General features: G+C 43.3%; 1 protein-coding gene across 3 annotated transcripts in view; it reads left to right on the top strand.

Moving 5' to 3' along the window:
- Positions 1-345: 345 nt before the first annotated feature.
- LOC140518617 (rho GTPase-activating protein 7-like) overlaps positions 346-14,789 on the top strand; it is a 127,941-nt gene continuing 113,497 nt past the window's right edge. For 2 of the 3 annotated variants that reach the window (XM_072630926.1, XM_072630925.1), the window contains exon 1: positions 346-760. Coding sequence is in view for 1 of the 3 variants with exons in the window: in XM_072630927.1 (XP_072487028.1) it covers positions 5,879-6,023 (145 nt within the window). In the remaining 2 variants the exon portion in view is untranslated. Of the gene's footprint in view, positions 761-5,776; positions 6,024-14,789 lie in introns of those variants that run through there. The other variant, XM_072630927.1, reaches the window with a different exon arrangement.

The following is a 14,789-nucleotide window of genomic DNA, read 5'->3' as shown; positions in this document are numbered from 1 at the left end:
GGGAAGGACTCTTGAGTTTTTGTGTTGTTTTTTTTTCTAGTTCCACTTCCCTCCTTTTACAGATAAGGAAGCTAGTGCCTAGAAGGGGTAAGTGACTTACTGACAGCACACCAGAAATAATTGGTGCTGTCCGGATTCCAACTCAGGATCTCTGGGATTCCAAACTCGGTCCTTTCTTCTGCACTGAATACAGGGAATAATTTATTTTTTTTAAATGCAAGACAAGAAATAATAAAGTGCTCCAAAGATAGTAAATGCCATGGACACTCTACAAGGCCAAAGAGTGGTATTGCCTGAAATTGTCTGGGCAGGCTTCCCAGAGAAGGTGAGTGTTGGAGGACTGGTGGACTGAGGAGGGTTACAGTGCTCAGAGCTCTTAGGGAGAACCAGGATAATTGTTTGCTGCCTTTGGCAAAATTGACACCATCTGTACTGCAGAACACCAGCCAGGCTCCAATCCAGCCAGGAATGTTTGCTCTGGACTTGACTTTTATTCATCTGACCCCTGGCCAACAAGTTACCTGAGCTGGAGAAGCCCAGTAGGAATCCTGGCATTTATACCTGAGACAGGAGTGCTGTACAAATTGGCTCATTTTGAGTTTCAGCCTAAGATGAGAGGAGTGATGGAGGCATCTCAAATCACAGCCCAGGATGACTGCTTTGCCTGTGCCCATGACTCTACATCTTTCCTAGGTGACTTGGTCGTGAGGCTTGCAGATAGACACTCCAAGACTTCAGAAGGCATCACGAGTTTTTGGTGGTAAGTAAATTAACCTTCCATATTTTGTTTGATCCCATCTGCAGTCGGTAATGGTTTGTATTCCTCTGGCTGGGCAGGGGAAAAAGCTGTCTTCAATTTAAAAAGTTGGCTGAAGGTAATCCACCAAGCAGAGAACCCAACCCCCTCTCCCCCTTGTGTTTTACTCTCCTCCTAGATAACCAGGAGAGGATGATATTTGATGAAATGGAGTGAATTCTCAAATGCCAAAAGAGCATATTTATGAGGAGGGGCCCAGAGCATTCTTGGGTACATGTCCTGGGAGGTGACTATGTCCCCCCACACCATCTTTAGCATAGGAGACAAAGGCAGAATGTCAGTGTTCTCATGGAAAATCTAAACCTCTTGCTGATAAATGGCTGGAGCCTAATCCTCAGGCCTCACACAGCTTATGTCGCTCATTGTGTCTCCTGATCATGCCCACCCATTTTCCCCCCAATTCCAGCTGGCTTATGTCAGGGGAAACACCAGGCCTCAGAGAGACTGGTTTCCACACACTTGGACTCATCTTATCATGTGTGGGACAGAGCACAAGTACTCCAAATTTTACATTAGAAAATTGGAGGAGGGCTAGGTCTCCTTAGTTGCTGTCCTCCCCCATTACCCCTTTCCTCTCCCCACACCTCGGCATATGGGATGGATTAGTTAATAATCTAGTTCCTTTCCTTGATTTATTTATTTCTCACCAATATTTCATGACATGGCCCCATTTTAGCCTAACAGCTTGTTTACAATGGAAGCAGGACAATGGCTTTGTGGGAATCCATGAATCCTTTCCAGAATAAATAACTCGTGGTCTGGGGACCTGTGCTATGGAGATATTGAAATCTGGGCTGAATAACACTGCTGAGTGGTTAAGAATTAGTTTCATTTTTGCATCCTTGCCTTTTTCTCTCCTAGCTGTTGCTCTGCCCCTTTCTTGCCCCTGCTCCCTGCCACCCCTGGCCCCCTGCCACCCCTGGCCCCCACACAGGATTTCCCTTACAGGGTTTACTCTGTAAAGACAAGGCTAACACTTGCTCCCACTCAACTAAAAGTTTCAACCTTGGTCTTCTCACTGCCCCTTCTGGGAAAAATTCCTAATGGAACCTCAGCATTCCTTCCCTACTTGGGCCCCACTCCCACCCCCACTTGGCTGGAAGTAAACAGTTCTTTCCCTTTCAGCAGCTGGAGAAACCGAAGGGCCAAGGAGGTTTTGTGAGTCAGCCTAAGGGCACAGAGAGGCAGGAAGACATGCGGCCAGTGATTCATTGGTTTGAACCTCCAACCCCAACATATGATTCTGTTGATGAGTGACCTCAAGGGAAGAGAGGCAACTATGTCAGGTGCAAAGGCAGCAAGGTGGTCCAGTGGGAAGAACACTGGACCTGGAGTCAGGAAGACCTGAATTCAAATTTACCTAGATACTTCCTAGCTGTGTGACCTTGGGCAAGTCACTTAAACTCTGTCTATTTGCCTCAATTTTCTCATCTGCAAAATGGGGATAATAATAGCACTTACCTTCCCAGGTTGTTGTGAGGATCAAATGAGATCATAGTAGTAAAGCACTTAGCACAGTGCCTGGCACACAATAAATATTCTCATTCTCTCTCTCCCTCCCTACCTCCCTCCCTCTCTCTCTCTCTCTCTCTCTCTCTCTCTCTCTCTCTGCCTCTCCCCCTCTCCCCTTCTCCCTTTCTCTCTCTCCCTCTCTCTTTCTCTCTCTTTCCCTCTTTCTCTCTCTCCTTCTCTCTCCCTCTCTCTCTTTCCCTCTCCTTCTCCCTCTTTCTTTCTCTCTCTCTCTCTCTCTCTCCCTCTCTCTCTCTCCCTCTCTCCCTTCCCCTTCCTCTCTTTATACAAACACACACACATATATGTTGTTGTTGTTACAATTATCATAATCATTGTAGGGGAAAGAGGACGAGGTATCTAAGGAAAGAGGACCTTGGAGACTAGGAATGGCCAAATCACATCATTTTTCTGAGTCTTTTTTCTCATCTGCAAAATAGAAATAACTCCTTCTATGCTGACCTTAGAAGGTTGTGGGGGAAGATAAAATGATATGACAGAGGGGAGAGAGCGTAGAAGTTTAATATGTCATACAAATTCAAGACTAGCATGTTACTTCAGGCATAGACAAGCTTTGAGACCCATGTGATTGGGAGATTCTAATTTTTTCTTTAAAAGCATTACTGTTGTTCCTTGGGGGTGCCACTGACTTTTCCAGAAAAGACCCAGAGTGCCAAGTCAGTGGTTTGTCTTATCAGAGGTAGCTCAGTGAGTTACCTAAAATTTCAGGGTCCCAGCTGTTTCATTCCTGGGCAAATAAGAGCCATTTTTGAGGGGGAGAAAGTGAAAAAGGATCTTTGTGTTTTTCAATGCAATGTATTCAGTGACATGTTGTCTGCCATATACAAAACACTATCTTTGAAGTTAGGAATACACAGACCAAGAGGAAGAGTCCTGCCTTTAAGGCAACAACAATTTTGCTGTTGATCTTTCACTGTTCAAGACTACCAAGGACACCACAGAGTGGCATCTTGATTTTCCAGTGAGTTGGATGGCACAAAGTCCTCAGCCTCACTCTTTCTTCTTGAGTCATCAAAGTCCTGGTAGCAGGAGAAAAGTCAAGATGCCTGATGATGGCCCAGGATGCAGTGAATGAATTTGGTGTCTTCCATGTCTGACCAAGCTCTAAGTGCTCCCCTAAGGAACTTTACCATCTACGGGAAGCCTTTCAGGGTTTCCCAGTCCCTGAAATCTGTATTATAAAGGGAGAGAGGGATTCTAGGAGGTAGAAGTGAAGAGGTAGTGCATTCCGGGCAGGGAGATTATGCAAAAGCATTGAGATGGGAGATAGAGTACAATGCATGAAAAACATATGAGAAGGCCAATTTGGTTGGATTAAGGAGTTCTAGATAGAGAGTAATGTCCAATGAGTTGGGAAAGATGGTTGAGGCCAAGTAGTGAAAGACTTTAAAAGCTAAACAGAAGGAAGGGTTTATGTTTTATCCTAGAGATATTGAACTTAGAGGCAAAATATCTTGCAATTGCCAGCATTAGTCATATAAGAAGAGCTGTTTCTCAAGATTTCATATGTAGATACATATGCATGTATGTACACATGTGTATATATATTTCTAAATCTTTTTCACTTTAACAGCTGTTAAGTCATATCTCCCCATTGTATGTTTGACTATTTGAACCTAAGCACCAGACTTCACTTTTATCACCATTAAATTTTACCTCATTGCTTTCTGGACATGAAGATCATTTAAAATCCCTGATTCTGTCTATGAAGCATTAGCTATCATCTGCAAATTCCCTGAAGGATTGACTACGACTTCAGGGAGGATCTAACCCTGACAAGGAAAGCTGGGGAAGGGTTTGATGTCAACAGGAATTCCTGTTGATATGTTATCCATCTTATTAGGCCCAGTTCACATGCTGCCTCTTCCACAAAGCCTTCCTTGAGCCTCCCCTATGGGAAGTGAGCCCTCCCTACATGTTCATGCCATGACTGGAAAACAATCAAACTAATGGGATCTAGGCTGAATTATTGTATTATCCAGGATGAGAAAAGTGACAGTGCAACTGTACTCTAGTCTGCATTCATCAGATCACATCTAGGTACTTTATTTTAGAAAAAGACCTTGATCATTTGGAACAGGATCATAGGTTAAGAGCTATAAGGGAGGCCATCTAAATTCAACACCTTTATTTTACAGATGAGGAAACTGAGGCCCAGGGAGGTTAAGTGACTTGTCTAAAGTCATTCAGGTAACAAGTAGGAAAGGTATGATTTGAATTCAGGTCTTCTCACTCCAGACCCAGTGTTCTTTCCATTGTACCACACTGTTTCCCATTACATCCAGGACTGGGGACCAGCACTGTGGGGGTACAGAAACCATGTCATATTTGGAATGGTTGAAGGAAGGGAGGATTTTCTGCCCTAGAAAAGGAAAAAATTAGGGGGCACATGAGAGCAAACCCAAATTTTGAAAGTGTTTCATGTGAAAAAGAGCTTGGATATGTTTTGTATCACTCCAGTGAGAAGAACTAGGTCCACAGCATAGAAGTCACAGTTCAGTATGGAGACCTTTCTAACTTTTGAGCTTTCAGACAAATAAAGCATCTTGGGAGAGAGTGAGCCCCATGTCACCAAAGTATTCAAGAAGGGCCTGAACATGAGAATGTTCTATATTTGTAAAGCACTATGTAACTTTAAACTGTGAGTATTCCCACGTGTCGGAGCCATGTGTAGAACTGGGTTGGAGGAGAGAGACGGACAAAGGTGGGAGATGAGGTCAGTGTTTTGGTAGTCCCAGCCATGTGGGCCAAGACAAGAGTGATAGCACTGTGAATGGAGAATTCAATCCAGCAAGCTTGAAAAGAAGTGATGGATGAATATGGTTGGGATCTTAGAAGAATAATACAGAAGGAGGGGAGCCCTTAAAATGAGAAGAAATGGCAGCAACGAGTGCTATTTCTTCCTGACTCCCACAAACCCTGCAGACAAATCAAATGACAGAAGGAGCCATGGGCAATGGAAAAGTGAACTGATAAGACATGAGTAGATAAAGAGCTGAGGAGCTGATTAAGTATAAAGGCAGGGCCTTGGGGCGGGGGAGGGCGAGGGGGGGAAGGGAGGGAGAGACGGAGAGACAGACAGACAGAGACAGACAGAGAGAGAGTGAGACAGAGAGAGACAGAGAGAGTGTAGGTGTGTGTTGGAGAGGAGTGGTTTCACAGAACAGTCACCCCTTTCCCCCAGAAATACTGCCCTGGGGATACCCGCTCCTCTGTTCCTCACAGGGGCATGAAGGGCGGGCTTACTGACACCGTGTGCAGTGTGCACTCCGGGGCTTTGAGACCCAAGTGGGCAGCCACTTCCTTCTCAGCTCAGCCTGACCTCAGCGCTTGGGAAGGAGTTGCTCTCTCCCTCCCTCATTCTCTCTCCCCAAAAGGGGTGTTAACTAATCGTAGGCAGACGTCTCCTCCAGAGCCTCGCACACCATCCAGTTGGGAAGGAGGGAGCCAGGAGTGCAGGACTGGGACAGGGGGAGTTTCTCTGAGACAATCAGGCCTTCCTTCTATCTTTACCCCCCAGCCCTTCCCTGGATGGAGTTCCGCCAGGCTGCAGGGGCTGGGGTGGGTGTGCGGGGACCCTCTCAGCTCCGGAGAGCCTTCAGTGAGCATATCAAGGATTCCACCAGCAGAGCCTGGGAGGTGTTCTGGAAGAGGGCAAGGGAGCGGAGGCTAACAGGTTAGTCTGGTGGTCAGTGGGGGTTTGGGGGCGAGGCCATCCCTGTAGGGTCTTCCTTATGGGCTCTTGAGGCTCAACCTGGTTCCCCCACATAGGGGGAAAGCAGCACCCCCCCAGACATTTTCTAATCCTAACACCTGATTGCAATGCTCCTATCTTTCAGAACTAAAATTCTAGAGGAATCTCAGGAAGGAGATAACTTTAGACTGGGTAAGCAGATGGGCAAAGGGAATTTGCCTTGATGTGAGTGGGATGGGCAAAGTAGTAGAGAATATGTTTAGCATTTGGAAATAGGGAAGAGATAGACAGCTTCTCAAGCCCTTTGGTGGACTGGCAGTGTGAGGTAGCAGAAAGACTATGGGGTGTAGAGTCAGAAGACTTAGCTTGAAGATCTAGCTTTGCTGCTTGCTACTACCCTAGGTGACCTCAGGCCAGTCACTTAAACTGCCTGGGCTTCAGTCTCCAGAAGAGGTTGGATTAGAAGGCCTATGAATTCTCTGGCCTATGACTCAAGTACCTGCTGTTCCTTCTTCCCTCCCACTCAGTAAAGAGAAAACGAGGGTCAGTTCCCTGGCAGGCACTCTGGGAGTGTTGGGCCAACACCATGGGCCAAATTCTGAGCAAGCAGGCAGCAGAGAGACATGAGAGAGTCGGGTCTCAGGTTCCTTATGCCACCCTCCTTCTGGAATTCAGAGAAGGCTGGAGAGGTTACATAATGTGCGGTGGTGCGTTGACCCTCCAGGCCAGACGTCAGAGTATGGTCCCTGGGCCTCTCTGCCTCTCTGTCCGGGATGGATACCTGGCTTCCCCTGGGCGGTTGCTACAACAAAACCTAGAAACAAAACGTAAGCAGTGCAAGATTGAGAGCCCAGAGATTGCATTCCACTCTCTGCAGGCCAGCAGGCCAGTGGCCTTGCCGCTGTCGGAGATGGAAAGTCTGTGCAGGGAGAAGAGGTTGGGGCCCCCCTCGAGGTGGCTGCGTCAGCCACGACGATGTACAGGCCCTGAAAGGCTCTGCCCAGATGGCGTAAATTGTCACATCAACATTTGCAAGGCAAATGATGGATTCGATGAATCCTTCTCCTGTCTCACTGTTTAGAACAGCGCTGTCAGGCATGCAGCATGTTCAGGAATAAGAGACTTTCTCATTTGGCCTCTGGCCTAATTTCCTAAAGCCAGCTCTTGCTATCAAGAAATTCTCCCTTAAATCTAACTTAATTCTGTGTGTGATTGCAGTTTATTGGTGTGGTTGCCCCTTTCCTACCTTTCCAATCTTTACTTAGCTCTTCTCCACATCCTCTGTGGCCCAGTGACACTGGCCTTCTTGCTCTTCCTTGAGCACAGCCTCGGTGCGTCTCCCCAATCTGAGCATTTTCCCTGCTTGTCTCCTGTACCTGTAACCTTCTGTTTCTTCATCTCCTACCCCTCTGCTTTTCTGGCTTCCTTCAAATTTCAGTTAAACTCCCACCTTCTCTATCCTTTCTCAGTCTTTCGCAATCTTAATGCCTTCCCTCTGAGACTAGCCCTAACTTATTCTGTTTTAGGAAGTTTTTCCCACCAAGTCTAAATCTGCCTCTCTATATCTTACACCCATTGATCCTAGTTCTCTCCTCTGGGACCAAGTGGAAAAAAGTCTAATCCCTTTTCCATATGCTAGCACAATAGCTCCAGTGCTTGGAAATTGCTATCAGTTCCCCGCTAAGCCTCCTCTTCTCCAGGATAAACACCCCCAGTTCCTTCAGCCATACTCATGTGACAGGTTTTCAAGAACCTCCCCCATCCATTTTGCCCTCCTTTGGACTCCTCTTCTTCACTCTATCCTCCTTAAAATGCAGTGCTCTAACCTGAAAAGTATATTCCAGAAGTGTTCTGGCTAGGAACAGTGAGACTATCACCTTTCTAGTCCTGGAAACTACGTCTCCCACTGCAATAGGTAGCATTAGCGTTTTTGGATGCCATATCTCACTGCTGACTTGAATTAAACATAGTCACCTATAATTCCCAGATTTTTTTTCAAATGAACCTCTCTCTAGCCGTGCCTCCTTATCTTATGATTGTGAATTGACTTTTTGAGCCTAAGTGTACAAATTTGCATTTGTCCATATTACATCTCTTCTTCTGACATTCAACTCAACATTCTAGGCTTTTATTTTTTTTAATCCTATCTTCTGGAATGCTAGCACTCCCTCCCAGCTTGGTGCAAATTTGTATAAATGTGGCACCTGCAAATTTGATAAGCATAGCATCTATGATTTTATCCAGGTTAGAAAAAATGTTAAATAGCATAGAGTCCACTTAGATATCTTGGATACCTCACCAGACATGTCCTTCAAGTTGATTAATGGATATTCTTTTGTCCAGCTACCAAGCCAGCTCTCTATCCAACTAGCTGTCATCTTAGCTAGCCAATATCTCCATCTTTTCCATAAGAACAGCAACTTTCAATTGGAGAGAGTATTCTGTTTTTATCTCTGAGGTTTTCTTGGTTGCTTGGGGATTTTTGGCATAGCAGTTGGTAGAGAGATTGGATTAGGGTCCCACCTCCCCAGACATAGAAGTTGTGGCGTTCAAAAAGAAAATAATTCCAAGAGGAAAGAAGACTGTTGATAGGACTAGCTTTCACAAGTACCACTAGGGCCCCTGAAGTCCAATAGATTTCTGTAGTAGGTAGCTACTCTATGATAATACATCTGGGAGATACTATTCTAGCTACAAAGAGAATTGGGAGTTGGGGTGGACAGAGCAGTGGGAAGGACAAAGTTTTTGTGTGACTTGGCTTTGATTCCAGCTAGGGGACCAAAGTATCCATTATGTTTTCCAGTCTTATATAGTCAATAAGGATATTCAAATGCTCAGATAGGATCTATAATCTCATTAGTTAATCAGTAGGCTTTCATCAGGTGTCTACTATGTGCCAGGTCCAGTGCTAAGTGCTTGGATTTTTGTGTTTGTCCTCCATTGCTGAAGAAGACCATGCCATCAGAGAAATAATGACATGATTTGCACTTGACTTTGTTTTGAGTGAGGGAGGGCTGTGCAGGTCACCAGCCTCACTTCTCCTCCAGAGTCATCTGGATCCAGTGACCAGATATTCATCAGGATGACTGGAGATGACTCAGGATGAGGCAATTGGGGTTAAGTGACTTGCCCGAGGTCACACAGCTAGAGAGTGTCAAGTGTCTGAGGTGAGATTTGAACTCAGGTCCTCCTGACTCCTGCACTGGTGCTTTATCCACTGCACCACCTAGCTGCTTTCTTGCTTAAGTGTTTGGAGGCACGAAGACAAAATCCAAATCATTCCCTATTCTCCTGTAGCTCACCTCCAGTGTTGCAGATTGTGACCTCTCCAGACGAGCCCATTCTTTGAGACTCTTAGATCCCTCTTCCCTTAAGTTTTCTGTAAGGGGTCCCACTAACTGTGCTTGGTATTGAGGGGATGCTACTGGAGCACCAAGGCTGTCATACTGAGATCATTGGGATGAACTGAAGAAATAGCACCTAATATTTTTCAAAACAATATCTTGTCCTATTTAATACCTCATAATTTTAAAAACTCATTTATATATATTTTTGCAGAACCTCATAACAACCCGTTTAAGGAGCTAAGGCAGACATTGCTATGCCTCTTTTCCAAATGGGGAAACAAAATGGTTAAAAGACTTGTTCCCTGGTTTAGTGACCCAGGTCAGCCTTGAACCTAGACTTCTTGACTTTCAAAATGTGGCCTGGCTGTAGTAGGTGTCACAATTACTCTGTGACAATAATCTAGGAGATACTTTTCTAGCTACAAAGAGAATTGGGAGTTGGGGAGGGCAGAGCAGTGGGAAGGACAAAGTTTTTGGGTGACTTTGGCTATCTATTACAGCCTTAGCCACTTTTTCCATTATAACATAGAGACTCATGAGGACTAGACTCCAGCTGCCTCTGCCACTGAGCAGACCATCTTTCCCCTGGCCTAACTCCTCTACTGTTCATTAATGCAGGGATTTGGGGGGGTGAGGTGACATATACATATATACATATATGTATATTTGTATACATATATACACACACTACATATATAAAATATATAGAGAATAATCTTGTATAGTTTCATCTATTTAAAAAATTATTCTGAGAATTATCCTGAGGTCAATAGACTCTACTGAATTGCAAAAGTGACCATCACTCACACATACACACACACACACAAGCATCCACTCAAGCATACATACACATTAAGAATCCCTGTTAATGCATTCTATAGATGGGGATTGACTGTGACAGCGATAAACACCCAAATTACTGAAATTGGCTAAAGAGACATTTTTTTTTAAGTACCACTGGCAGTGGCTGCAGCTACTGCTAATACATATTCTTACACTAATCTTTACAGAGACCTAGAGGAGAGATACATGTAAAGTTTGTTTCTTCTAATTGTCCTTCTTCTGAGTCCCTCTCATAATAAAGAACAGATTTGTTATTTATTCACTCACTCACTCACTCATTCATTCATTCATTCATTCATTTATTTTTAATGATCAATTTCCAGTGTGGAAACTCCCTCTAGGGATGTCTCTCAGCAGATGTCTCTAATTTAGTCTCAAAAAGTTGAGAAGTTCATGGTCAGTACTTGTCTGAGTATTTATTGACTTGAACCCAGTTTCAGGCTCCAGGCCTAATACTTTCTTTACTTAGCCCCAATGTCTCTCTGTTGACTTCCTCAAATGTTGACTAAAACATGGAAAGAACTGGTTTGTGATCAGGCTCTGCAGTTATCACCTGATTGTTTCCCATGCCTATATTCACTCTAATCAGGGAAAACTCAGTCTACCTCATTACATTCAGGACATTGCCTTTATGGGGTGTCCCCTATGTACAGACCAGGTAGAAAGAGGTGGGGAACAAGTCAATGAAGAGATTCTAACCTTAGACCTTTCTGAGCTGCTCAGGCCACCAGCTCTTCAAAGGTGTTGGAGGGGACCTTAGAACCTATCATCTAGTCCAGAGATTCCCAGACTTATTTGGCCTACCACCCCCTTTTCAAAAAAAATTACTCGGTGCCCCCCTGAAAATCTACATTCTTTAACCCTTTACCATTTCTGAAATTTGCATTATTAAAAAAATAATTTTTTAAAAATGATGCATCTTAAATGTAATAGTTGATTGCAAATTTGTGGTTTTTCACTGTATTGACATTTTGATGATGCAGTATTACATCATGTAACTGTAAGCATCATATTGTAAGCATCATTACATGTACATATTCCTGCCTATGCATGCTGGACTTCCCAACGATGTGCGACATACTCAGTTGCCAACACTTGCTTGTTAGGTCCTGCCAGGGGACTTGACCACTGATTGGTTATAACTTGCATTTTGTGTATTTACACAAGCAACTTTATACTACACTACAACTTTAACTCTGTTACATGATAGATAAAATATGCATGAATGGTTTTTCAGATTTTTTTTCTCTTCTTTCCTTATGCTACTACCGCCCCCTTATTTTTATTCCATGCTTCCCAATTGCACCTGAGGCTACTACCCCATCATCCCAGTACTCAGGAAGTGGTATCGCCCACTTTGGAAACCTATGTTTCCAGTCCAATGCCCTAATTTTACAGATGAGTGAGCAGAAGCCCAAAGGGATTAAGAGTCTTGCCTGAGGTCACACAGGGAGGAGATGACAGAGAGGATTCAAACCCAGGTTGTCTGGCTCCGAATCCAGCGTGCTTTCTGTACCATCCTGTTTTTCCTCCTTAGTCCAGTGGACTGTTGCCGTTGGCTTTGACTTTTCACTATTTTCTAAATCTTTACTGATCGTTGAATCCCAGGTCAAGACCTTAAGCCTCCTGACCTACTTTTAACTTCTTAGTTTCAGAAATCTCCTGCACCCAGTCCCTAAATACCCATCTCCTTTCCTCTGCTGCTGTCACCCCATCTGGTGCCTGATTATAGCACCTACTTCTTTCCTTCCCTTCTTATTCCCATTGATCTACAACGTAGACCACAATCATGCTTTCTCTAGGATTTATTGATAAATAAATACAAGTAAAAGAGTGTGTGTGTGTGTGTGTGTGTGTGTGTGTGTATCAGAAACAATTCATCAAAGTGAGGTCATTGGGGACAGGTGGTATAGTAGTTAGAGAGTTGGGCCTCTGGAGTTGGGAAGACCTGGGTTTGAATCCAGTCTCAGATACTTACTAACTGTGTGATCCTGGGCAAGTCACTTAACCCATTTGCCTCCATTTCCTTATGTGAAAAATGAGTATAATAATGGCACCTACCTTCCACAATTGTGAGGCTTAAATGAGATAATAGTAGTAAAGAACTTAGCATGGTCTTGGCACATAATAGGTACTATTCAGATATTAACCATTCTTGTTATTACTTTTACTAACCAGAAGTCTAAATAAAAAGAAAGCTACTTAGTCCAGTAATTGATGGTACTTAGCTTCTGAGCTATTCCATCTAGCTATGGTCCTCTGGGTCTATTATGGGCTATCTTGTGTCCTGGACAGGCCACTCCCTCCTGAGTTCTCCATGAGAATACCATCCCAGTGCATCAAGAAGCTGGTTTTAGGATTTTCCCAGAGGTCTAATTAAGAGGGTGATTGAAATTTTGTTCCAGGGCACCCTAAATTAGAAGCTGTTAATAACATTTTCACCCTATGACAGTGTAGAAACAACCCAGCTTGACACCTAGTTGCAAGAATATTTAGTTAAGATGGAAAGGTATAGGATAGATTTTTCTTCTGGATTCATGGTTGGTAACTGCATTGACAAGGAGTTCTCATACTTATCAAAGTTCTTTTTCTTTACAGTGTCGGTGTTATAAATTTTTCTTCATTTTCCTCACTTCACTACACATCCGTTGATACAAATCTTTCCTGGTTTCTCTGAAATCACTCTTCTTATAATTTCTTACAGCACAATGATATTTCATTCCATTCATATACCATAATTTGTTCATCTATTCCCCGACTGATAGATACTTCCTTGGTTTGCAGGGGTTTTTTTTGTTTGTTTGTTTGTTTTTTTGCTTTAACCAAAAAGGCTCTCCTAAATATTTTGCGTGTGTGTGTGTAGAGATATGTTCTTTCTTGATCTCTTTGTGGAATAGGCCTAGTAGTGATTGGTCAAAGGGTATGCAGACTTCAGTAACTTCGGGTGTATTATTCCAAAGTGCTTGTCAGAATGCCTAGACCAATTCACAAGCTCCCACAAATAATGCATGTGATTGTTTTCCTTCAGTCCTTCCAACAGTTGTCATTTTCCTTTTTTGGGGTCATCTTTGCCAAAGCAGTGGGTGTGAGATAGAACCTTAGAGGTGCTTAAATTTGCATTTCTCTAATTATTAGTGATTGGAAGCACTTTTTCATATAGCTGTTATTAGTTTAGGTTTCTTCCCTTGAGAACTGTATGTTGATATCCTTTATTTATTGTTCTGATATATTTGAATCAGTTCCTTACATATGTTAGACATGAAACCTTTATCAGAGAAACTTGCCCAAAGACTCTCTCCCCAATTAATGGCTTCCCTTCTAATTTCAACTATATTTTTTGTTTATGCAAAAACTTTTAAATTTTGGGTAATCGAAACCATTCATTTTATCTGCTGTTATCCTTTTATTGATCATTAATTCTTCCCTTATCCATAGCTGCAAAATATATTTCCTTGTTTGCACCTCTATTTTTTTATGATGTGACATTTATCTATTGTTCCTCTATATATAGCTACAAAAGCTATTTCATGTTATGTTCCTTTGATTTTTTTTTATGATGAGATTTTTATCTAAGTCATATATCCATTTAGAACATGTCTTGGTATATGTTGTGAGATGTTGATCTAAACCTAATTTCTGCTTTCCAGAAGTTTTCATTGAATAGTAAGTCCTTACCTCAGTGTTGGGGTCTTTGGGTTTATTGAACACCATAAACCTGCTGTTTGTACATTTGTGTATAGTATGTGTATATGTATGCATATGTGTATAGTATGCTTAATTTGTTACTTTCCTTTTTAACTGATACCAGATAGTTTTCATGATTCCTGCTTTGTAGTTTAGTTTGAGATCTGGAATTACTAGGTCCCCTTCCTTGCCCCTTTTTTTTTCATTTTCCCCCCTTGAGATTCTTAACCTGCCATAGTGGATAGAGCACCAACCCTGGAGTCAGGAGGACCTCCGTTCAAATTCCACCTTATTACCTGTGTGACCCCGAGCAAGTCACTTAACCTCAACTGTCTCCTTTAAAAAAAAAAAAAAAGATGCTTCACCTTTTGATCTAGTTGAGCAGCAAAGCTGGGGAAACTGTAAGTGGAGGGCACCTAGGGTGCAGAGAGGAAGGGTGGTCCAGTGTTGAGAGCATTCTATGGCTTTTGAAGTCAGAAGACCTGGATTTAAATCTTCCCTCTGTCACTGAATGCTGCTACTACATGGCCTCTCTGGACCTCACCTTCCTAAGCTAAAGGGGATTGGATTCTATGGCCTCTAAGATCCTGTCCAGCTCAAAATCTATGACCGCGTGTGCGTGCGTGCGTGTGCGTGTGCGTGTGTGTGCGTGTGTGTGTGTGTGTGTGTGTGTGTGTGTGTGTGAGACCTGGATGTTTTCTAGCAGCAAAGCAGGTAGTCGTTAGGCTGACTGGACATTTTCCTGCATCTGTGTGAGGACAGCTATGGCATTTGTTATACCCTGGGTAAATGGGACTATTGTCCAGTGGGTCATATCTTTTTTGTATTCTCTTTGTGGGTGAATGGATTATCCTGGGTGATATTTTGCCCATTT

The sequence above is a fragment of the Notamacropus eugenii genome, chromosome 1 (genome assembly GCF_028372415.1).
Source record: "Notamacropus eugenii isolate mMacEug1 chromosome 1, mMacEug1.pri_v2, whole genome shotgun sequence".
NCBI classification, from domain to species: domain Eukaryota; kingdom Metazoa; phylum Chordata; class Mammalia; order Diprotodontia; family Macropodidae; genus Notamacropus; species Notamacropus eugenii.
The sequence above is the reverse complement of the archived record's forward strand: the minus strand, read 5'-3'. Positions and strand labels throughout refer to the sequence as shown.